This window comes from Terrapene carolina, unplaced genomic scaffold (assembly GCF_002925995.2).
Source record: "Terrapene carolina triunguis isolate 2854851 unplaced genomic scaffold, T_m_triunguis-2.0 Scaffold95, whole genome shotgun sequence".
NCBI lineage: Eukaryota > Metazoa > Chordata > Testudines > Emydidae > Terrapene > Terrapene triunguis.
The window spans coordinates 6,585,995-6,611,725 of NW_020664446.1; the positions used below are offsets into that span (position 1 = coordinate 6,585,995).

Genomic DNA, 25,731 nt, shown 5'->3' on the forward strand with positions numbered 1-25,731 from the left:
CAATGGTACGCCCACATCTTGAATACTGCGTACAAATGTGGTCTCCTCGTCTCAGAAAAGATATACTGGCACTAGAAAAGGTTCAGAGAAGGGCAACTAAAATGATTAGGGGTTTGGAGAGGGTCCCATATGAGGAGAGATTAAAGAGGCTAGGACTTTTCAGCTTGGAAAAGAGGAGACTAAGGGGGGATATGATAGAGGTATATAAAATTATGAGTGATGTGGAGAAAGTAGATAAGGAAAAGTTATTAACTTATTCCCATAATACAAGAACTAGGGGTCACCAAATGAAATTAATAGGCAGCAGGTTTAAAACAAATAAAAGGAAGTTCTTCTTCACACAGTGCACAGTCAACTTGTGGAACTCCTTGCCTGAGGAGGTTGTGAAGGCTAGGACTATAACAGGGTTTAAAAGAGAACTGGATAAATTCATGGAGATTAAGTCCATTAATGGCTATTAACCACGATGGGTAAGGAATGGTGTCCCTAGCCTCTGTTTGTCAGAGGGTGGGTTCACTCCCACTCATTACCTGTTAGGTTCACTCCCTCTGGGGCACCTGGCATTGGCCACTGTCAGAAGACAGGATACTGGGCTGGATGGACCTTTGGTCTGACCCAGTACGGCCGTTCTTATGTATGTTCTTATGTTCTTATGATGATGCTAGTGGTGCATGCTGCCCTTCTAGATCGTTTGAATAGGCTAATCAGGTGAGCACAACCTCTGCCTCTGAAGTGACCATTCTCAAGCCATAAAGCATTTATTGATTGTGTCTCAGGAAAGGAGAGAATGAAAGAGGGTGTCTGTGACCCTACACGAGTTCCTTGAGAACTTGACAACCCCCCAGCAGAGGGCCCTGGGCCCTGCAGCATGTCCCAGTGCACCTGTTCTGGCCCTTTAAGGGTGGGAGCTGTAGTTGCAGGTCATGTGTTTGTTCCTAGTCATGTGTCCTGCAGGAAAATCATATATAATAATCCCTACCTCTTCTACTGCCTTTGTCATCGATAGATCTCAAAACACTTCACAAAGGAGGTGAGGTGCATGAGCCCCATTTTACAGGTGGGGAAACTGAGGCACAGAGCAGTGAAATGATTTGCCCAAGGTCAGCCCCTGGCGGAGCTGGGAATAGAACGCAGGTCTACCTGAATCCCAGGCTAGTGTTTAGACACTTGGCTTCCTGACACGTTAGGCACAGAATTAAACTGGGGAGGTTTAGGGAAGGGGAGCTCACTGCACCTGTCAAGCAAGAAGGCCTGGGGGGAAGGGGCCTGAGTGGAGGAGGGCTGTGAAGTCCTCGTGAAGAGGAGATAGGGCCAGGCCCTGCGGGGGCGGCAAAGACAGTTCTGAGTTGTGTTGTTCTCAATCATTGTTTCCAAGTGGCTAAAGAAAAGGAACAGGAACGTTGTCAGGAGGAGGATTTCACTTCCCCCCAGTTGGTGGGTCTGGCCACCAGCATCCACTGTCTGCTTCAGCAGGGCCTGTCCCTGTGCAGCGCTGGGTGCGGTATGCCCTGAACTCTCAGCTGAGCGTTTGTGGGGTGTGAGCCCCTCTGAGGAGTGTGCTCAGCAGTGCTTTGAAGGGCACAAGTTCACCCCGTGCATGCCAGCTGGCAGTCGGTCCATTGCCCAGCAGCGCTCCCTGGCAGTACCCAAGCCCTCCGCGGCAGGCACCATCTTTTTCTTTCAGGTTGCACAGGATGTAGCATGAAGAGGGCCTAATCCCTAATAGGAACCCCTGGGTACTACAGCAATACAAATAATAATAATGATTTATACCTGTTCGATGGCCTGTGTGAGATGCATAGTGGAAGGGTCTCAGACCAGTGCCGTCCCCTGCAAGAGATGTGGGGAGGGATAGCTCAGTGATTTGAGCATTGGCCTGCTAAACCCAGGGTTGTGAGTTCAATCCTTGAGGGGGCCACTTTGGGTTTTGGGGATTTAGTTGAGGATTGGTCCTGCTTTGAGCAGGGGGTTGGACTAGATGACCTCCTGAGGTCCCTTCCAACCCTGATATTCTATGACACTGGCAGAGAGTCACTGAAGAGACAATAAGGGAAGAGTGGGCTAAAGAGATTGAGTTGCACTACTTTCCCCCTTGGACAGTGCCTGCAGACCCAGTTGTGGTGTGGCATGGGGAAATGCACGCTGCTGCTGTATATGCAGTACCTGTTCTGGGGAAGAAAGGGGACTTGGGTCTTCAAAGCTGTCAGGCCAGCTGCCTTTCACGAGCACCACAAAGGAAAAAAGAAAGAAAGTGCTTCTGAAAACCAGCATTAAAAATTCACACTCCCTGTTTCTTGCGCTCCCTTTCATGTGTCTGGGATCTCTTTTGAGGCAATTGTCATGTAAAGCGGTTTGGAAACATCAGAAATATTTTTTTTAAAAATCAGATTTCAAAAGCCTGGCTTTGTTGTTCAGTAAACTCGTATTTTGATAACGCTTAATTTTTTTTGTCCCCCCCTCCCCTTTCGCATGTGGCGCCGCGCGACTAATCCATAAATCCAGCTCGAGCCGAAGAGCCACCGCATCATTGTGTTCTGCAGATTACTTGCTCATTGCACTTGGCGTCGCTCGCTAACTCGAGGATCGCATCTCACTGGATAATTGGCAGGGTTCCCGCTCTCATGCCAGCATTGTAAAGAATGTGCCCATTCACTGGATGAGTAAATATGTGGCTATTTTTTAAAGACCATAGCATGGGTGAAAGGGGAGATACTGACAGCATTGGGCGCATGGATCTTCTCTATCATCCCAGAAACTCTATGGCATTGGAAGGTGGGACTTCCCCTTTCACTCCATCACCTCCACCATACCCCACTTCTGACCTACAGGGGTAGTGGCTTCCCCCTCCAAGAACATTTGGTCAAGCGCTGTCTGTGGAGCTTGCCAATAAGGAAGCCATCTTGTTATTTGTAGAATGGCAGATCCTAAAGGCCCCAGCCAATATCAGTGCCTGACTTTACTATACATAGGGGCCTACCAAATTCACGGCCATGAAAAACGCATCACGGACCGTGAACTCTGGTCTTTTTTACCCTAGACTGTACAGATTTCACCGGGGAGATCAGTGTTTCTCAAATTGAGGGGCTGGACCCAAAAGGGAGTTGCAGGGGGGTCATAAGGTTATTTTAGGGGAATCATGGTATTGCCACCCTTACTTCTGCGCTGCCTTCAGAGCTGGGCGGCCGGAGAGCGGCGGCTGGTGTCCAGGTGCCCAGTTCTGAAGGCAGCCTCTCACCAGCAGCAGCGCAGAAGTAAAGAAGCTGCCGCTCACCAGCTGCCCAGCTCTGAAGGCAGCGCAGCTGCCAGCAGCAGCGCAGAAGTAAGAGTAGTAGTACCGCAGCCCCCACTACAATGCCCTTGCAACCCCCCCGCCTCCACAACTCCTTTTTGGGTCAGGACCCCGACAATTACAACATGGTGAAATTTCAGATTTGAATAGCTAAAATAATGAAATTTACGACTTTTAAAATCCTCTGACCACGAAATTGACCGTGAATTTGGTAGCGCCCTAATTATACATATTAAGGGATAATCACTGCCCCAACGAGTGTAGAAACTAAACAGATAAGACAGCCAAAGGAAGGCGTAGTATCCCTTCTGACAGGTGAAAAACTGGGGGATTAAGTGGCTTGACACAGGGCGTTTGGGGTGGAGCTGAGATTTGAACTTTGAGCTCCTTCGGGCTAGGCCGGTGGCTTACTCCCAAGCCCAGCCAAGTTGTAATAAGGGTCTATTTGTGATATAGTCTGTGAATCCCAATGTTTGCCAACAGCTTTTAATGACTGACATTCCAGAATTTATGCCGCCACTACCTGTGTCCAGAAGAGTTACAAAGTCTAAGCAGAGGGTGGGTGTGTTGTCTAAAAAGGACATTGCAAGGTATTTTGTGCTCTTTTAATTTCATTTCCTTCTGGTGTAAATAACTGTGGGAAAAATAATGCTGAGACCAGTTTCTCCCAGGTTCTGTCTCCCTCCTTTGTTATTCCAGGCTTGGTGCTTATGACAGCATTTTGGTGAAGACAAACTGCTGAATAACTCATTTTAAGAGAGAGCACACGTGGGTATAGTGATGGGCCCAAATTCAAACGTGATCCAAACACCTTCCCTGGGTTTTGTGGGGCTTGGAAGCTGCACCCAGGTCCCGATTTTTGTAGCCAACCCTTTGTAATGGGCTAAACCAAAACCCTAGATCTGTATAGTTCTGAAATCCAGATTGGCTGGCACTGGGCCGTCTCTAATAGAAAGTATTAGATGGAGCTGACCAACCTATTTTATATCCATAAAAACGGGGTTTAAGTTGTCAGACTGTTCTTGACACCATGGGCCAGATCCACAGCGGGAGTAAATCGGGATAGCTTTATTGAACCTGGTGGAGCTGTGCTGATCTACTCCAGCAGAGGATCTGGCCCCATTCCTTTCTGAATGGACCATATATTTGATTGGGTAAAAAATGGTTTCTGTCTTCTTACCCCTTCCAGATCTTGTCTCCCCCTTCCCAAAGATGATTGCCATTTCTTCTCATCCTTTCCCACCCGCAGAGAGAAGCACAGGCAGCCTTGACTTATGTCATCCAGTTGCCCTGAAGCAGCCGTTTCTGACCCAACGGTCAGGTGAAATGAACTGAATTAAAAGCTTCAAAGTGGCTTTTAAAGACCCTATTTATTGTTTGGAGAAAAATTATAGAGTGTTTTTCATTGGCGATTGCCTTCCTTTAACTGTCATCCTTCATCTTTTATATTTCCTTTCCAGTCTCTCGCTGCCTGCATCATCTTGCCAATCATTAGATAATATCACTCGGGCTCCTCTTCCACTCTCCCTAATTGCTGGTCTATGTCTCTCTCAATTAGGTTCTGGTTCTTTTGTCTCACTCTCATTCCATCCAGTTTCTATGTAACCGGTGACCTCCTTTCACCCCAATTCCATCTAAACCCTAATAAAAAACAATCAGAAGGTTACACAGCCCATTTGCTTGTCTTCAAAGTCATAATTTATGTTTAATTCATGGGGAACGGCTCGGCTTTGACTCTCCATTCATAGCCGCTAACCCCACTGGCTCAGTTTGCAATTGTTCCGCCGTTGCTTGCATGTGTTGAGCCCTAAATGCTAAGCCTGCGTTCGGGAGCCAGTGCCCCTTTGCTGCAGCCTTTTTAGGCACACCGGGTCAAGATTTTGTAGCAGGAACACACATTGCATTCTGGGTGCGGTTGTTGGTGTTTTGATTTATTTGCTCAGAAGTCATTGGGCTCGTTTCAGGGGTAACTGGGGGAAATTCTCTGGCATGTGCTATGCAGGAGGTCAGACTAGGTGACCTAATGGTTTCTTCTGGCCTTAAAATCTATTAAAAGTCTATCTGCGCATTACAGAGGATCTCCTACCTCTTTCCATAGGTGGTGGGGATCCACATATATTTCTGTTGAGACTATGCTACAACGACATCTTTAGTGAAAGGGCTGGAACCGGCAGTGCAGTGGTTAGAAGACCGGATTGGGAGACACTTCGACTGCTTGGTTCCAACCCGTGTGAAGCTGCTGACTCCTGGGGTAGCACTGATCCTCTTCCCCTCTTTGCCCCATTTCACCCATCTTGGAAATGGAAACGATAATACTTGTGTAACTCACAAGGATGCTGCAGTGCTTAATTAACTCTCAGGAAGAACTTTGAAATCGATGCTGCAGAAGTGAACGTTGTTATTATTTTATGTCAAATTTGAGTTGATGTTCAGACAATTACAGTGGATTTTCCATCCAGTGAATTTTGATCGACAGGACATAGGACACTCCTTACTCTTTGCTAATAGGGGAGAATGTGTCCACATGCCACTAGGTTTTTCTTCAAAGCTGCAAAACCAATACTCTCCGACCCTTCCATTAAATACCAGTGGCTGGGCCACCCAAGTTGTAGGAGGCATTGCTTCAGAGACATGCCTAAGGCTTTGTGAACGCCACTCTACAAATTAAGATGGAGTCACTCATCCATTGTTTATTTATGTATGTATTTATGTATTTAATATTCGCTGTTTATAATCGTGTTTCCACCTTTGGAACCTGAAGGTAAAATAGGTTCCCGTATCGATAAATGTCTCATAGTGTTGTGTGGACAAATTCACATTGCTTGAGTAGGGTGTGTGATGGATTGGACCCCCCTTCTGGGATGCCATCTGATGTACTGGGGTTTCACTGAGCCCGCCTGCTCCACTAGCCTGGATTCCCGGTCCCTGTTTTGATGAATTAGGCTCTCCGGCCTCTTGCAGCACACACACAGGTAGGGCCACACCCAGCTGCAGACACAGACTGAAGTCAGCTCTGTGTGAGAGGATTCACCCAGCACTCACATGCACACCCCCTTTGCGGAATAAACCCAAAATAATAATGTCTTGTGCTGTATAGAAAGATCTGCACAGCGCAAGCTCATAAAAATTCGCCCTCTCCCTAAATGTGAAGAGATACGCACAACTTCTTTCCCCCCCCCGCCCCACGCAGAAATTGCACAAACTGGGTTTAATAATAAAAAAACCACTTTATTAACTATAAAAGGCAGATTATAAGGTATAGCAAACAGAACAAAGCAGATTACGAGCAAATAAAACAAAACACGCATAATAAGTTTAAGATCTTAAAGAGACTGGTTTCAAGAAATAATTCCTCACCCTAAATGTTATTTTAGGCCAGTTGCAGCGTTTCTGTAGGTTAGAGTTCTAGTTATTTCTTTTTATAGACTGGACCCTGTCTCAGTCTGGACTCAGCCCTGCCTTTCGCCCCAGGTTCGTTCCTTTGTCCCTTCAGGTACTTTCAGCAGCCTTTCTTATCGGGTAGGCAATGAAGGAAAGTCCGGTTTGCCTTCCTCCCCAGCTTTAAATAAGATTTACATAAGGCGGGAATCTTTGGTTTCCCAGTCTTGACCTCCCCCTCCTTTTAATGGAAAATTACTAGAAGTCCAAGATGGTGCTTAGTACCAGGTGACAGGACCACCTGACCTGGTAGTGTTACGCCTCTCAGGAAGGAGCGAGATTAGTATCTTTAAAGTCTTAGTGTTTCTTCCTAATGGCCCATCAGGGCTGAGATGGCCAGTTGTCTGGTGGGTGTCTCCCAAATACGCACCCAGTTGTAATTGTTACATAGTCAATATTCCTTACTTTAGATACAGAAATGATACATTAGTAACTTATAACCTGTCCAATGGTACCTTACAAGGCCCATCTTGTATAAATACATATCTTACTTAGGCCATATTCATATCATAACTATATTTCTATGAAGAATATGGAGTGTCACGCCACAGGGTACATTACAAAGGGGCTAGATTGCTAGGATTTTAATTAATTAGTTAATGTATTTATAGAAAAGGGAAAAAAAAAAACCTTTAAAGTATTTTGTAAATAAACCATATATTGTATTGGGCCGAATCCTGACAACATCTAACTTCAAAGGGGATTGTGTTGTGGCCTGTACAAGAAACAAAGTGAGCCAAATTGTTATCTCACCAACCTTGATGTTAGCAATGGAAGGAAAGTACTAATATCTGTGGAATGAATGAAGATGCTTGCTGTCACTGGGAGGTCAGGGCCTCTGCGTGATGTTCTTAGCGCTCCCTTTCCACTTGGCATCTTCATGCTCCGTAAAACCTTGTATTATCAATGAGGGGTCTGTAAGACTCAGTCGACAATATGAGGCATTGCAAATGCCCCAGTGCTCCAGCTTCCATTATGAGTTAAATGGGCAACTCTGGAGATCAAAGGCCTTATTTATATATCCAGAGAACAGGTCCAACCAAATACAGACAGCAGCCACACAGGTTTGCCCTGTATATTGCACGGTCAGGTTACTTCAAACATGATATAAAGAGGCTTGATGTAGGACTGAGGAAGCACTTGTATTTCCATGCCTGAGTAGCTGTGGCGAGGCGGCGACTCACTGCTGCGGCGCCTCCTGCTGGTTGTCCAGGGAATTAGCTCTCTGGCCTCCGGCGCGCCCTCTGTAGGCCAGTGTCTCGCCTGCCCTGGCCCCCGTGTCCCTCCCGGACCCAGGTGCCCTTCTAGATTAGGGTTTTGCCCCCTGACAGTACCCCCTCAGTCTGGGTTTCCCCTCCCAGGGGAACCCCCTACCCCTCAGTGGCTACTGCCTGTCATTATCCAGCCCCCGCTCACTGGGGTGGACTGCAGTCTATAAACCACTCATCATCAGCAAGGGGGGTTTGGACCAGCTGCCTTTGCTTATTCCTGGGCTGCACTTCTGCAACCCTGGTACCCGCTTGTGGGCCCTTAACTCTGCTAGGCTGGAGCTCCCCAGCTCCCTCTGCCCTTCCCCAGCACTGCTCCACCCTAGATACCCTTCCCAGGCAGCCAGGTCCTTCTCTCTCTAGGGAGCTAGAGAGAGTGTGTCCTTCAGCCTCTGGCCCTCAGCCCTCTTATAGGGCTAGCTGGGGCCTGATTGGGGCGTGGCCCCAGCTGTTGCTGCTTCCCCCAATCAGTCTAGCCACAGCCCTCTGCAGGGCTGCTTTTAACCCCTTCCGGGCCAGAGCGGGGTGACCGCCCCGCTACAGTAGCCACTGGCTTTTCTTAAACTCATAGACTTCAAGATCTGACCTCCTGCACGTTGCAGACCACAAGTCCTCACCCACCCACTCCTGTAATAGACCCCTAACCTCTGGCTGAGTTATTGAAGTCCTCAAACCCTGGTTTAAAGACTTCAAGTTACAGAGAATTCGCCATTTACACTAGTTTAAACCTGCAAGTGACCCATGCCCCACGCTGCAGAGGAAGGCGAAAGCCCCCCAGCGTCTCTGCCAGTCTAACCTGGAGGAAAATTCCTTCCCGACCCCAAATATGGCAGTCAGTTAGACCCTGAGCACGTGAGCAAGACCCACCAGCCAGACACCTGGGAAAGAATTCTCTTTTGTCACTCAGAGCCCTCCTCCGCTAGTGTCCCATCCCCAGCCACCAGCAGCAATGGACCCAGACTGTTACCACTAAGTCCTTTTGCCTAGGGAACTCATTGGCTGTGACGTTGTTAGAACTTTTTCTCACTTACCAAGCTGGGGTGGGCTTTGAATCGATGGAGGGCAAAACCTTGGTGTTCCATAACCCCCAAGCCATCCAAATCCCTGGCCCGATCCACCACTACTAATTATTGCTACGCAACAAACACGAAACTCCATCGTCAATTAAAACAAGGAGGGAGAGGAAATGCAATTCTCCGGACTGCTAGATTATTGTACAACATGAAAGAGGGCTGTAATAATTTCCTGCAAGGTCGTCTGGTCAATTTATACTGCATTTGTAAGTTGTTGTGTATTTAAAAAATTAATGAAAGATTTAATTATAGCAGTGTTGCCACTGACCTTTTCCGAAATGACTTCATCGTAAATCTGCAGGCGTTTCAGAACTGTTTTCTAGGTTTCTAATAATTTGCTTGCAAATTAATGACATTCAGCCCCGCAATAAAAGCATAACCTAATTTCTGTAACAGAAGGGATTGGGATGGGATTTGTGGTTCCTTAGCAATCGCTTAATTGAGAGCTGAGAATGATGGTGGTTGAGTCGACCCTCTTGTGTTCGCTGGGAATCCACACGAATTTTAACTGTTTACTTTGAGGAAGGAAAACTAAATCTGTCATGTCTATGGACAGTAAATTATCGTTTTATGGCCCAGAGTGGAGAATACTTATTAAAGTGTACTTAGTCAGAAAAGTGCCTCTGTCTGAATGCCATCTGGGCTCCCGTATTTATTGCTTCTCAATGACATCCAGATAAGACCTGCTCAGATGGGAAATCTAAAGATGGCTTTTCATATTGACTTTCCAAAGTAGGCTCTTGAAAACCAAGCGCTCATCTTTCATCTTCTTCCAGCCCAGCTAGCAATTAAGGTGCTGCAGTTACATCCTGATTGACAATGTTATTGGGGATGTGTGAGACAGAATGAAGAGTTCACCTTGTTCTGCTTTATCTGTATTGCCTCTAGACAGTTAGCAATATTTAGGGGGAAAAAACAAACAGAAAACAAATTCCCTAATTTAGTGAGTAAAGTAACCAGATACGAGACAGACACACTCATGGAGCTGCTCTGTTGAATGGAAAGGTGCAGGTAACTCAGGCCTTGTCTACTAGGTCGACATAAGGCATCTTATGTCAACCTAATTATGTCAGTGTCTACACCACAGCCTTACTCCCACCAATGTAATACAGCAACGTAATAACTGCACCCCCTCGAGAGGCGTAGGGCTTATGTCCAGGTAGACACTGTTACTTACATTGGCTGTTGGTTGTCATTCTTGTCAATTTCACGGCTCCCTGCTGGAGCCGTGAAATTGACAAGAAAGGCTGGTAGGCTTTCTGCTGTGAACCCCAGGCCAGGCTCATAGCTAAGGCTGTCATCCCGGGACGGGAGCGGGGTAGGGGCTTCAGCTAGAGCTGGGCTGCTGCCCAGCCTCCTCACTGGGAACCTGGCAGCCACCCAGACTCCAGCCATGAAACTCCCCGCCAGGAACCCAGGGGGCAGCGGGGAGCCGAGAGCTGGGGGGCAGCCAGGCTCCCAGCAGGGAGCTGCACGTGGAGCTGAGAGCCCGGACTTTCAGCCCCCCACACGGCTCCTCGTGAGTTGGTAGAAACGCTCTTGGTGAGGACGTGCACCGCCGACAGAAAGAGGCATAATGTGGACATGAACCACCGTAGTAACTGCGGTGGCTGTAATTCGACCTAACATAGGTTGACTGAAGTTTGTAGTGTAGACGTGCCGTCTGTGTGCAGACTCCCAAGCTGGAGACAGAAAAATAACCCCCCAGCTACGTCTCTTCATATCCCTTTCCTCAGGCCTTGCTTTATTTCCAAAAATACAAACTCAGAACAATGACAAATCAATTCCAACGACGGGGGCCTTTCCAGTGTCAGACAACTGGGAGAGGAGAGGACATGCCCCTTCCCTAATGATAACTTCCCATTCACCTCTGACCACCTTCCTTTCATAACCCCACTTAGATCAGCCACATGATAGACAGGTACCTGGTAACCCATTACATACCAGAGCACCTTTAAACCTTGTCCCAGTGCCATGGTTGCTTTCCTGGCCATAACCACACTTTAAAATAAATGCTTAGCCTTTCTGATCCCAAATTGAGCTATTTTATGACCCCACTACAGAACCTCATGCTCTAGAGTATCTAGTAGGGGTGGTCACCCCCTGCATCCCCTGCCAGGGCAGGGACGGTTCCCTACAATGTTCTCTTGAGCCTACTTTCACACGTCCCACTTGGATGGGGCTTTCCCCATTTCCCTTGGGAATGTATTCTTTTGATAGTCTCCTACCATTCCTTGTCCTGAATTACTCTAAAAGTAGTTCATACCTTCTGTCTTCAAATGAATCACAGAAATGTAGGGCTGGACTGGACTTCGAGAGGTCAACTAGTCCATCCCCCCATGCTGAGACAGGACCACTTGCACCTAGAAATGCAGCCTTCACGATGTTGATGGGTTTGTACATCAGAAAAGGGCTATAAGTATCTTGGTGGGACATATAATTGGTGACTGTATTGCCAGAGTGGAGATACAACAGCTTTTCTTGCCTACTTGCAGCGCTTCACATCGAAGGCTGGATCATGATAGTTTATCAGCATTAAGAAGCTTTTTCTTAAAAAAAACCAAAACACTTCTTATAAAAATCAGGTGACCCAGAACCATGTCAGCAGCACAGAGGGAAACATCCCTTACCGTTCATATTGCTCTAATTACATTTAGTGTAGTATTGTTTCCTTCTAAATTATAGCAATTATATACAAAGATCTTCTTTGAAATCATTTAATTAAAGAGTAGCTAACGCTTTGTGCTTTTGGAATGCTAATATATTCCCTTCCACTTAGGAAACCTTGTTTTTTCCATTAATTGTCATTACCATGCAAGCATTTCAATGTTTTTCTTTTTGTTCAAAAAGCAAGTGGCTCTGGTGAGTTTCGTTGCTGATGAAAGGTCAACGCAGCCTTCTGCTTTCCCTGCTGTGTAGTCCGCTAATGTTAGTGCAGAGGGAGACCCCAGTGGCTCATCTTGAGACAGCTCTTACGCCCCTGTTCTGGCCGATCGCTATTTCTTGGTTTCTCTAGCCGTGTTGTCTGTTGGGTTCAAGCAAGTGTTTATTGCTCTGTTGATGATGTTGTAGCATCCTATCCACCCGACTACCTCCTTTCATGCCAATCTCCTTACAGGTTGTGAGGGACAGGCCTGGATTCATCTGGAAGCTAGCTGCCTCTAGTTCAGCAGGGTGTCATGGCACGTCCTTATTTTCTTCCCATAGGAGTGTATTTGGCGGTGGCTCCACCTCCCTTGCTCCTTCCTGGCAGGGTCACCAGGGCAGCTTGGAAGGAAAATTCTAAGCACAGGACAACTCCCACTTACGGGCCAGATGATTGGCGGCTCCCAAGAACTAACACAAGCACACAATATAGTCAAGAGAGTAATTGTAGTAAATGGGAAATAAATATAACAGAACAAGGTAAAACACTATGTTCAGGGTCACCAGTACCCACGCTGAGAATACCCATGACATTCCCCAGGCACGTGACCTGATCTAGCACGAGACAAATGTCCTGTCCTACTGGTTCGTAGTGGCCCTGGATGACCTATGACAACGTATCTCCTGTAGCAGGTGCCTGGGTTCAATCCGGCCCAAAAGACGTGCATGTTGGATAAGATGGTAAGTCCCTCTACAAGTTAAATAGTCAGTAGGTAATAAAATCACCAAACCCTTATTCCCTGGCTTGAGGACACAGTTCAGGGAATAGTCAGTTTCCCTGACTGTCTAACTAAAAGATGGTGCACTCACCGCTCCACGAATGATCCACAGGTTCAGAGATGAATCCAGACTCCTCCACAACTGCACAGGGGCTGGCAGTTGCAGTGGGCAGGTGTCCTCTTCACACAGGAAGCAGGCGGCTTCTGTTCCCAAGATTTCCCCTCTCAAGATGCAGGGATCAGGTGGAGATTATACTAACTATTCTGAAAATCCTAACTCCTGATCTCCTACCCTAGAGCTCAGATCCAATCGCAGCAGGTGGGCAGGCCTGGACTAGCAGCACGAGCAGTACATGCCTCGTGGCAACTGATTTTATCAAGGGAGCTAAAAGACTAACTCAGCCAGGCTGGGCACGGAGTTTTCCCAACAAAACTCTATAAACTGGGAGTTACCTGGAAGAGGGAAAGGAAGAAGTTTAGGGATATTGCTACCACGTTCCCAGGGGCCAGTTCTCAGGGAGACCCTGCATGCAGGCCTGGGACTCACCCCCAGCAAGCCCTCACAGGTGCCGACTTCTAATTTTGCTTGTCAATCACTTGACTCTAACCACCTCCTTTCCCGCCGACACTGCTCCTCCTCTGAGCAGGCATCTTCCTGTCACGCCCCTGAGCTATGGGGGCCCTCGCACTTGAAATAATGGCTCTCCTCTCTCTCCCCCCATTTGTTGCCTAGCAGCCTCTGAGTAGGGTGACCAGATAGCAAGCGTGAAAAATCGGGACAGGGGGTGGGGGGTAATTGGCATTATATAAGACAAAGCCCCAAATATCGGGACTGTCCCTATAAAATCGGGACATCTTGTCACCCTGCCTCTGAGCCTGCCCTTGGTCCCCCTTCCTCCTGGGGGCAGCGTGCCGCTCCCTGAGTTACTAGCACACAGAGACCCAGGATCCAAGGTAAGCTCTTTGGGGGGTGGGGGCACAGTTCAATGAAATAGACACCCCAGGCCAGTCCCTCAGCTGGAGTAAATCAGCATCGCTTTGTGGGAGTCAATGGGACTAGGCCTCGTTATACCAGCTGAGGGGCTGGCTCACTAAACGGAGTGACATTTCCATCATCTAACCCTCCTTTGCCCTCGTTTAAATCACCCGTATCGAATCCGGCAGGAACCAGGTTTAGAGGAAAAGCGACACAGGGATTCAGTAGAATAACTTAGCCACTAGCTAAGCCCATACACAGAACGCGGTTACTGAATGCAGAGCCGGTGGGTATGAAGCTGCTGCTGCCGGAGCTGCTGAGTGTGCGGCCGATGTTGCCATGCATGGGCGTGAAGCTGGTTTTACAGCAGCCAGTCAGGGAAATAAAACTAACCCGCTGGGTGCCAAAAAGCAGTCAGCTCAGAAAGGTTTGAGTTCCCCAGAGCCGAGGGGCTCCCCCACCTGCCTCGGGCTCAGGCTGTGCCTGGCTCTAGCACACGTCACCAAAGTGGATGTGAATGAGGGGAGATCATTGCCCCACGTTCCTCGAGAGTCCACACCAGTCTGCAGAACCGAGCAGGTGGGAGTAGGAATGCACCATCCAAAGGGCAGGTACAGCACACACACTTGCCCTGCGTGTCGAGGTACTGGGGGAGGGATCGTATAACTCCAATGGTGCAGTCGCTTCCGAAGCTGCCCCCGGGGCAGTGCAGCTCCTCACTCCCTGTAATAGGGGTCTCCGTCCCTCTCTGGCCCTTCACCATCCGTGCCACTGCTCCCTACATTTGCATTTCCACAGCACTGTAAGCTTGCATAGTACCTTGCAGGCAGAGGAGAGGCAAAGCCATGAGCCTTTAGGAGTTTACAATCTAGGATAAGATGAGGCAGAGCAAGGGATGGTGGCAAACACTGGAGAGGTTGGGATGAGGGTTACAGCCATAAGGTTACAGTGCTATGTAGGTTAGGAATGTTTGTATCTTGAGGGTTGCATTCTCTTGATCTTTGTTTTTCTTCCCCTCTCACTGTGAGACTTGCAAATCATCTTGCAATTCCCCCTCTTTTTTGTATATAAAAGAATTTTAAAACCCTCTAAGCTCATGAATAGCCTGGTTGAATTTTAGGTTGGTGAAAGGTGTGGTGTGTTGGAAAAATATTTCCCTCTCCTTCCTATCAACCCTCTAGCTAAGGTGATACAGTGACACCTGCTTCTAGTTGAATGTTGGAAATGATGTAGGTTTAACAAATCATATCTATATAAAGCCTTGGCTGGGATGATTTAGTTGGGAATTGGTCCTGCTTTGAGCAGGGGGTTGGACTAGATGACCTCTTGAGGTCCCTTCCAACCCTGATATTCTATGATTCTATGATTCTATATGTATTTAAAAACCTCAGTTAAAGAATTATTTTGTTGAGTTCTAAGATCTTTTTCTTCTTCATCCGAGACTCTCAGCTTTGGGGAGAACAAGCTGCTCGCATTGGCTTGTTCTGATGATGCGTTGATTTGCTCCATTGCCTTCATTTCATTTTCTTTTCCCTCCCCTCTGTGAGACTGTAGCTTTGTTTACGGCTTTTAAAGTGGTCAACTGATGTCTGTGGCCCCCGTCTCCCTGCACCACGCACCCCGTTGGAAATATGGCTCCAGCCGGTTGAAAAGCCGCTTCTTATGGAGAAAAGAACCGTTGGCGTGAGGAATAAGAAGTAGTTGCTTGATTGAAAAGCAGGTTCCCTGCGGCTAGCTGAATGATTCCAGATGAATGGAGCCTTTTGTGTAGATACCTGATGTTATTTATTAATTAAAGGCGGTTTTGTTGTGAGTTGTTTCTTTGTAAAAGACGTGAACTTCTGCCAAGTAAACTCTCTTCGTGTTTATCACACAGCAGGGCAGCACAGAATGTTTAGCGTCGAGACGGTTGGCCTCACGTTGGCCCTGAACTTGGAAACACTTAGGCATGTGCGTGATTTTATGGGTATGAGGAAGGATGGCCCTGTGGGGAAGGTGCTGCTTTGAATTGATGCCAGCCCACAGACGTCTGGTATTGCCTTGGGCAAAGCCCTTAGTCTGGGGTTTAATGTTCATTGGCCTGCCTGACAATCCCAGTTCTTACGTCTCTGTGCCTCAGTCCCCAATCCTGTGCTGTATCCCATTGTCTATCCTGTCTATCTAGAATGCACGCTTTTCTGCTCCTACTGTGTGCCTGGGCCTGCATAGCATCTGGCACAAACAGGCCCCAGTGTTGATTGGGGGCCTCACGCAACAAGTCCACTAGCTTGGGGGCACATCATGAACGAGACATCTCCAGATCGGCCATAGACGTGGGTCACTGAATCATTGGTAATGATCAGCCTGCTCCAAAGAATTGCCAAAAAAGGAAGTTCCTGCCCAGCGGTGGAAAACGATTATCACCTGACATGACCTCGCTCCAGAGAAGTTGAACTAATTAGGAGATGGTAGTTTGCAGTCTTTGCAGGCCCTCATCTTGCATCATGTTTACCAAGCCCGACTGCCAGAGGCTGGGACTGAGCGACAGGGGATGGATCACTTGATGTTTTCCCTGTTCTGTTCATTCCCTTTGAAGCATCTGGCAATAGCCACTGTCAGAAGACAGGATACTGGTCTGGATGGACCATTAGTCTGATCCAGTATGGCCCTTCTTATGTTCTAAGCACCTCCATCATGTTGGTCTCTATTTTCATTTCATTCTTTGCTGCATAGTGATTTTTTTAACATTTGGGTTCTCTCTCCTTTTTGTACAATCAGAATATTTAACACCAGTGAGAACATGTCGTCTCAGAAAGGACCCGATCCTATAAATACATGTATAACTGTATTCACCTGAGTAATTCCACTGGCTTTAATGGGGCTACTCCTTACTATAATTATTTGCATGACAGGAGTGTCTAAAAGCCACAGCTAACATCAGGACCCCATTGTGCCAGGTGCTATACAGACATACAGGAGTATGTCCATTGTGTATCCATTGCACTCTAATAAGGCAGGATACACAAAGGGACAGAGAACAGGATACCATGTACAAGCAGATGATTGGAAGCTGAGGCACAGGAAGGTAAAGGCTCAGGGTTCAAAAAAGAACTAGATAAATCCATGGAGGATAGGTCCATCAATGGCTATTAACCAGGATGGGCAGGGATGGTGTCCCTAGCCTTTGTTTGCCAGAAGCTATGAATGAGCGACAGGGGATGGATCACTTGATGATTACTTGTTCTGTTCATTCCTTCTGGGGCACCTGGCATTGGTCACTGTCGGAAGACAGGATACTGGGCTAGATGGAACTTTGGTCTGACCCCGTATGGCCGTTCTTATGTTCTTTTCTTGTAATACGTTGTGGGATTCTGTGTTGGTTTCCACCCTTGGTTCACTTTTGTATGGAGGCTCCGTATTTCCATGGCTGACTGTGTGTCTGCCTTTCTCTCTTTTCCAATGCTCAGAATTTTTGGCCACTTCAGTCTCCGCTCTGAATGGCAGCTGGTCAAAGTGGACTACAAATCCATCTTCAGCAGGAGGTGCAACAAAGAGGACTACCAGACCTGGCACCTGCACAATCAGGTACTATTGACTCCCTACGCAGTCTTTTATGGGGCACAACGCTGCCTTTCAAGCTCCGAGTGTTTGTGGGTAGGAGCCGATCACGTTCTTTAGAGAGGGAAGGATCTAGCATTCATCAAATCAGTGAGGCGGTTCTGACCTATAGATATCACATATTTTAAATAGTTCCTCTGCTGCTTTTCCAGAATGGCATTAAATCTCGGTTAGACTCAACTTGTGCTTTGGAATGCATGGAGAGCACAGTGAAACCCACTGAGCCAAGTTCTTATTTGCACTAAGGTCCCTTTCCACCGCTCTGGCAGTATAATAGGGGCCTGTAATGTAATGTACTCCCATGTTAAGAGGCCCCCTTACACTGCCAGAGAAGTATAAAGGGGACTTAGTGTAAACAGGAATCTGGCCCAGTTAGATAAACTAACCTAAAATCATTGGATCAGTCACTAGAGAGATACCAACAGGGGAATTCTGTCAGCTGATAGTTGTGAACCCAGGAAAAAGGGTAAAGAACTCCAGCCCCATGCCAGTGTACTTTTAAACGTGTAACAGTGTTTAGAAATTCCATTCCACTAGCATGTGCTGTTCCTCATTGCTGATTTAAAGTAAGGTCTTGGAGTTAAATCATAAGAGTTCTGGAGTCTATTTCTGGCTCCACCACTCACTCAGGCAAGCCATTTCCTGTCTCTGTGCCTCCGTTTCCCCATCTGTAAAATGGATATAAAAGTATCTACTTATCGCACAGAAGTTTGGAAAACTCTCGGGAGCCCTTTGCTTGAAGAGGACAGAGAAGACCAAATTATTATTTTATTATATGTATTGTGACAAAGTTCCTCCTCTATCTTGGTGGGTCCTGCGCTTATTAGCGGATTTTTTTGTCTCAGAGATTCACCATGTGGGTTGGGGAACAGCCCAGAGACCTTCCCCTCTGGGAGAACCCACAGTCCAGGTCAATTGGGAGGTTTGGAGGGAACCCGGGCCTGTCCTCTACTCCGGGTTCCAGCCCAGGGCCCTGTGGACTGCAGCTGTCTATAGTGCCTCCTGTAACAGCTGCATGACAGCTACAACTCCCTGGGCTACTTCCCCATGGCCTCCTCCAAACACCTTCCTTATTCTCACCACAGGACCTTCCTCCTGGTGTCTGATAACGCTTGTGCTCCTCAGTCCTCCAGCAGCACACCCTCTCAGCTCCTTGCACCTCTTGCTCCCAGCTCCTCACACTCCCACCACAAACTGAAGTGAGCTCCTTTTAAAACCCAGGTGCCCTGATTAGCCTGCCTTAATTGATTCTAGCAGCTTCTTCTTAATTGGCTCCAGGTGTCCTAATTAGCCTGCCTGCCTTAACTGGTTCTAGCAGGTTCCTGATTACTCTAGTGCAGCCCCTGCTCTGGTCACTCAGGGAACAGAAAACTACTCATCCAATGACCAGTATATTTGCCCTCTACCAGACTCCTGTACCCCACTGGTCTGGGTCTGTCACAGTATATAAACTTTCTCTTCTGTAATCACCTGGCTTATTATCACATTAGGGTCATTTGGGGCCTTGGGAAGCCAATGGGAGTTAATGCAGTCCTGTCCTTCGGGGTGTTGTTTGTAGGGTTGGGGCCCTTGGCAAAACAACCACACTGTGATGTCACAGTCCTTTCCACGGTGATGAAGTGACATTACAAACATTGAAACTGTGATGTCACTGAATGAAATCAGCAAGAGAAGATGCATTCGAAAAGAGCGTCACGGAACCTGGAATATATTAGGTGGATAGAGCCATGACACAGAACAAATAAAACGAATGTAAAATGAAGCAAGGGGAAAGCGTCTAGCTGGGCAAACTGTTTGGACCCCTTTTAGTCCCTCTCAGGTGCACCTCAGGTTTCACTCTCTTCATCCTACCTTTCTTAGACTGCATCTCTGGGCTGCCCCCCATCCTCTTGCCTTCTTACCAGCCGCCTTAACATGACAGGGCCAACTGTGTTTGGTACCTGGAAGCCCTTTTCCTCTGGGTTCCTGTGACAGCATCTGATCAAAGTGTCTCAAACCCAGCTTCTTCAAAACAAAGCATTATGTATTCACCCAAAGGAACATAGCATGCAGTGCAAAGGGAGAAGCCGGAGAGAGTGCGTGGGTCTGACCTACGCTGCAGTCTTCCCATGCAAATTCTTGTAAGTTCCATGACTTGGGAGAGATGGCTGGCTTGCTGCCGTTTCTGTATCTTTCTGCCTGAGCCTCATCTCCAGCAACAGCTTCCTTTAATTTAACTCTGTGCAGTCAGGCAGAATAATATCAAACAGGTAAAACATGATCTGTATAAAAAGTAATGCATATAACTCCCTTGTTCTTCATACCATGGGATCATCTTGGCAATCAGTAATCATGAGAAAGATAAGGAATGTAATTGTGCATTTTGGTTTGGGTTGGTTTGTTTTGGGGTTTTTTTTGTTTGTTTTTTTTTGGCTCATACAAATTATTTCAACCTAAGAGAAAAGACGATTGATGGTAATTCACCTAAACAATCTGTATCTGGTCGAACTTTCCTTCAAACTTCCTCCTGTAGTGCTTTAGAAAACCTCAGTATTAATCCCCTACACAGCGCTTGAAGAAAATGACCGAGTGCTACAAGGCAGTAAGGGGTAATGGGAAGAGGAGGAGTCGGGACTCCTGGGTTCTACTCTGAGCTTTGTCGTTGACTCTGTGCTTGACCTTAGACGATGCACTCGATGATGCATGAATTTTGCCATCTGCAAAACAGAAATAATCGTTCTGTTTCAATAATGGGCAAGGCACAAGGGGGCGGTCGGTGGGAGAGTTTGATGAAGTTAGTGTAGGGGGAGGTTTACGAAGCTGTAAATGGGAGTTAGGAACCTGGGAGACTTGATTTGAAGTTTGTACAGAGGAGGTTTTTAAAGGTGTAAATGGGAATTAAGCACTAGCCCCTCCTGGCTTTCAAAGAGCGCTTAACTGCCCTTTGTGCCTTTGGAAATCATCCCCCAAGATGCTTTGATATCCTGCTGCATAGTAATAGTGGTTGGGCAAAGACTAGAAATCCTCCATGTTCTTCTCCTCTTTCTAATCCGCGATGGTTCCGCTGCCGAAGGGTGAGCCTTGCGTCATGGGAGAGAGGAAGATCTATAAGAAACGCAAGCCTGGAGCCCAGTGTGCCCTGGGTCGAGACTACTCCAGAACCGTTGTATCAGAACCTTGTGTCTGTGCCGAATGGGACTTCGAGTGGTAAGTATTCTGGCCCATTATAACGAGTGTTCCTGCTGCTGTTGGTTCTGTGCCTGTTCCGAACCAGCTGGCTCGATGTATATGGAATTCCAAGGGTGGGCTGTACAGGGCTAAGGGACATTTTTTTGCAGCTAATTCTAACAAAGGACTGCAAGAGTTGTACCTTGAAGGGAGAGTTTCCCCTCCAAAGGGTGCCCCTATAGGGAAGGAATTTCAGCCTCATTTGACTTCTGTAGCCTCTTGAGGCTGCATCGTGCAAAACAGGGCAATGATTTTCATTTTAGCCTGGGAAACTGTTATTGCTTTTCAGCAAGACTTTATTAAGAAATGTCACCAGCAAAAGCCAGATCGGCTTCTTTCACCCCCACCTCACCCCCATGCAGTGTGGGCCTGTCAGACGTCACAGGCTGCTTTGCATAAATACTGATGTTTTGAGGTAATGGCATCGTAAATTCCAAACTGCTCTGAGGTTTTTTAAAAAACCCTGATGCTGCTCTTACATTTGGGGAAAGTGTCCGTGTCTGGGATTTCTGCAGGAGGATGCTAAGGGGTGACTAACAACAGCTGATTCTCAAAAGGGAGGGGGTACACACAAGGTTTGGGGGGGCATGCACAAACACCCAGCAGTTCAGATGAATACTTGAACTACCTGCACCTCTTGGACAGCTAAACTGGGCTGAGAATGCAACAAGAAGAGGTTGTCTTGGGAAGATGTTTTCATTTCCTGCTTCCATTTAAGTAGGCAGGACCAAATCCTTAGCTGGTGAAAATTCACCTCAATTCACTGATGACTTCCTAGGCTGGATTCCATTGAGGCCTCCTGCATGACATCTGTGGAGCGATGCCAATATACACTAGCTGAGGATCTGAGCCACAGGTTTTTTTTCAAGACTTCCTGATACAGCCTTGGCTGGGACCTGGACAGGCACCAGGTGCAACCAAAATGAGAAAAAATGTGACGGAAGATAGCTGCCTTTTTCTGAATATCAGTGGTGGGTTGGTCTGAGCAAAGGTTCAGGGACATCAGGTCGATTTTTTTTCATTTTTGCTGAACCAATTGTTCATTTATTCCTAGTGCAGCAATGAAATCTCAGACTCTTCTGGATTATCCCAGGAGCTGTGGCACATTTGGATGCTGGTCTCACCCTTAACGAGAAAAGCTAACGTTTTACAATAAGCACCGAACCTCCCTGCACCATTTACCCATACCACATCATTTGCTTCTGCCACTGTGCTCAGCCTCTCACTGATCTCCACAGATGCTTTTGTGTTTGTCTGGTTGGTTACTGCTTTGAAGCGTTCCTGCTTTCTCATTCCAGAGTTCAGCCTGGTGTATTTTTAAGGCTGAAGTGCAAAGCTACTGTAGTTTAATTGGCCTTAAAATGCAGTTGTACCTTGGAGAGTGACTGTAAAAATGGCACCTTCTTACTCAATAGACCCGCTTCCTGTATCTATTCAGTATCATTTCCACCTACCTTACACACTAAAATAAGATTTTACTGCCTTATTCTCCTGTTAGCCCTGCAGAGCCAACACAACTATAGTGGAAACAGCTGGATTCACCCTCAACAGAATCCTTAACTGGGTTCTGAGTGCTGAATCTTCATTGATAGTGATGCACGGGCCAGAAAGAACCAGCTGAAATTCCAATCCTAGGTTGAGTTTGCAGGGCTGACAGTTACGGGGGTGTGGGGGGGGGAACGAAGCAAAGAGTTTCAACAGTGACTAGTGATTGGGGCACCTCCATTTTGGATGCCCAACCGGAGATATTTTAAAGGGGCCTGGTTTTCATGGTTTTCACTTTCTGAAAAACATGGCCCTTCCAGACATCTCAAGTTGGGCACCCAAAGTCACCAGTCCGTTTTGGAAATCTTGGCCAATCCATATTTTACATGTAAGCTGAAGAGATCTGCTTGGGAGTCATTGAGGGGCAAGACGCATGGAACTCCACCTTGTCCTTATGACCTAGTCACTATTCATGGCAAGACCACAGTTATAGATGAAAGCACATGGGTTCGCTAACCCTGTGTGAAGCGTGTGGATAGATACAATGAGGACGTAGCTGTGGCTACCGACACTTGCAGACACACTCGGACATAATCATTTTAAAAATCAAACTCTTGCCTTGTGCAGAAGCAATGGAACTGAGAAGTGTTATTAAAATACGTGCTGGTATTTTTTCCCCCCCCAGTACTTTATTTACTCTGTCAAGAAAGGAAAGGCAGAGAAGCAGCTGGACTTGATTATTTCCCTAACTTATGCAAACCCTGGGGCTTGCAAGAGGGATGGTGGGCAGCATGTGAGATTTTAATATACAATTACCAGAAGTTAATGAACGAGCCCACAGCCTTTGGGGCATACAGCAATGTTGTCTTTAATTTTATTAAATATTTATGCAGCTCTTTTCTTCTTTTGGGCAAAGAACGGCTCCTCCTGAACATTTTTAATTACGCAGTCACTGCCAGGCATTCTTTACTGTGCCAGGCTGACCCTCTGAGAATGATTAAATGGAACGTTGCGACAAAGAGCATTAGGGAATTTCTGAACCTTTTTATGCAGCTTGGAAATCTCTGTCCTCCAAAGAATACTGGCAACAGTGAGGCTGCACAGTGAATTCATCTTGCTGAAACCCTTCTCTGAAGCTTTCCGTTCAGACTCCGGCATGCTCGTGGATAAAACCAAGAGCATCGTAGGGCATGTGGAGCTTTCGTAATGTCTGTGGTTCCCATAGCGTTGGAGTTTGTTGGCTTGTTGTGAGATGAACTTCGTGATCATTTTTTTTATTCCTCCTCTTTATCTATAAATCCTCAAGTTAGCTCCAGCTAGCCAAAGAGGGAGGCTCAGAGGATTTGATCCAAAGCCCACCAAAACGAATGAAAAAACTCCCGTTGACTTCTTTGCACTTCTGATCAGCCTTGTGACTTCATCACGGGGAGGACAACTGGGTGTGAGCTGGGTGTGTTTCCATCCCCTAAAGGTTCAGGGAAGGATCGGTGAGCTGGATTCCTCTCCCCCAAATGACAGTAAAGGTATGTCTACACTGCAGCTGGGAGTGAGCCTCCCAGCCCAGGTAGACAGATTCACTGTAGCAGGGCTCAAGGTAACATGGTAAAAATAGCAGTGTGGATGTGGCAGCTCTCGAGCCAGTCACCAGAGTTGAAGCTCGCCCGACCTCCGGAGTCTGAGCTCTGGTGGTACGCTCCCAGCTGCAGGGAAGACATACCTTCTGTTGTGTAACCATTAGACTACTAGGGCAGTTCCACTGTTTATTGTAAATGCTCTTTTGGACAGGCATCGGTCATGTCTTTGTTTGCTCGTTAGCCCTGTCACTGTTCAGGCATGCTGTTCATCTTTATTCCTCTGCTAATCATTCAAGATCGGCTCCCGGCACTTTGTATTTTGTGCGACGCTTCCCTGTCGCGAATGTGACGAGATCCCGGAACGTGGTTTGGTTCACGGAACCAAAGGAAATGCAAAAAATTAAGTGGCTCCAGGTTTAGTTAAGCTAGAAGTGAATCAGATTTTCTTCCTCTCTTGTCACCACATGGAACAAAAAATCTTCCAAAGTTCTGCAATGCTTGCTGTTCGGCAAAGCTTTCTGGGGCTGCATTCTTCCCCATTCTGTAGCGTAGCCCATCGAATGGGTCTCCCATCCTTCCAGTTTCAGTGTTCAATGCTGCTTAGCATAGTGTTAGTCTCCCTAATTTGGGCACTCACTGGGGTCCCATTCAGCAAAGCACTTAATCATGTGTTTAAATCCATTCCAATATTCTTAATGCCCAACAAAGTCAATGGGGCTTAAGCGTGTGTGTTGCTGAATTTGGATGGACTTACGCATGCATTTAAAGTTAAGCATATATTTAAGAGCTTTGCCGAATCATTTACTCTGGTTTTACTTCGCCGTGAGTCAAGACTCCTTCTGATACCCTGGGAGTTTTGATCAAGAATGGACACAGTGAAATCCGAGCAAAGAGTCCAGGTTTGGATACTTATTGATGGACTAGAAGGCAGGATGAGTAGAAAGAACAGCCCTTCTCCTGTTTCCCCCATAAGTAGCCTGGCTTGTCAAAACCCCTGCATTTTCTCTTCCACTATCGTCATTAAAAATAAAGCTTGATTTTTCAGGAAAAAGAAGTTAGCTCAAATTTCCCAGCCAGCTCTAGTAAATAGGTGATTCCCGAAGATTGTGGGTACCCATGGCACATAGAATCTTAGAACTTGTAGGGCTGGAAGGGACCTCAAAAGGTCATCTAGTCCATCCCAATGCACTAGGGCACAATTAAGTATACCTGGACCATCCTGGACAAGTGCTTGTCTGACCTGTTCTTAACCACCAATATTGGGGATTCCACAGCCTCTTTAGATAAACTGTTCCAGTGCTTAATTATTATGATCTGATGCTCCTCATTACCTTTCTGTTTCCATAGTGACTATGGCTATGAAAGGCACAGTAACAACCAGTGCATGCCAGCTTTCTGGTTCAACCCGTCCTCCTTGCCAAAAGACTGCAGTCTCGGCCAGAGCTACCTGAACAGCACCGGGTAAGTAAGTCCAGCTGGCTCTCGCTTTTGGTGACCTTGTGGTATTTACGGTAAGTCTGGACCATTAGCGTTATCTCTACTCTGCCTGGCGGGTTTCCAGCCTTATTTGCGAGTTGCTTTTTTGCAGCCTCGTCTATATGGAACTGTGCCTCATTCCTCAGACACTGAGAGAAGTCCATTAACATAAGTGACATGTAGATATTGCATTGCTCTCAAGTGATATATGATCCTGGGAGCCCACACTTCATGCCACCACTGCTGCAAAATTAAAGTACGAATCAGAATATCCATCTGAGCAGCTGCTGAACATGTAAACGGACACGCTCAGGGTATTTTCCGTGATTTTTCATATAATTTGTTTCTCTCTTACTGTTCTTATTTATAACAACTCTTTAGGAAGCTTGGGTTTATGCTGTGCGTCCTTACCCAGTTTTTCCCGCCTTCACCCTGTGTATTTAGTAGTTTGTTATTATAGGGTTCCCATAGCACTGGGTCTGCACATACTGGTTTGTTACTGTGACATTCCTCATATTCTTAAGCTGCATGTGCTTTGAGGGCTGACGCAGGGTTGCTCATGAGTACCAGGCTCTGCCCACTGGTTCGTTTTGATAGGGTGGCTCCAGAATGTTGGGCTCCAAACCCTGGTTTGTTTTGATAGGGTTACTCTGGAATGCTGGGCTGCTGACGCTGGTTTTTTTGGTAGGGTTGTTCCAGAACGT

The 25,731-nt window shown here is 47.0% G+C and overlaps 1 protein-coding gene across 1 annotated transcript in view; it reads left to right on the forward strand.

Annotated features, from left to right (window-relative positions):
• Positions 1-25,731, forward strand: part of SORCS3 (sortilin related VPS10 domain containing receptor 3) — a 464,482-nt gene that overhangs the window by 397,537 nt on the left and 41,214 nt on the right. Inside the window, exons 15-17 of the mRNA XM_024208853.2 lie at positions 17,135-17,252; positions 20,338-20,471; positions 24,899-25,012. Of these exons, the coding sequence (XP_024064621.2) occupies positions 17,135-17,252; positions 20,338-20,471; positions 24,899-25,012 (366 nt within the window). The remainder of the gene's footprint in view (positions 1-17,134; positions 17,253-20,337; positions 20,472-24,898; positions 25,013-25,731) is intronic.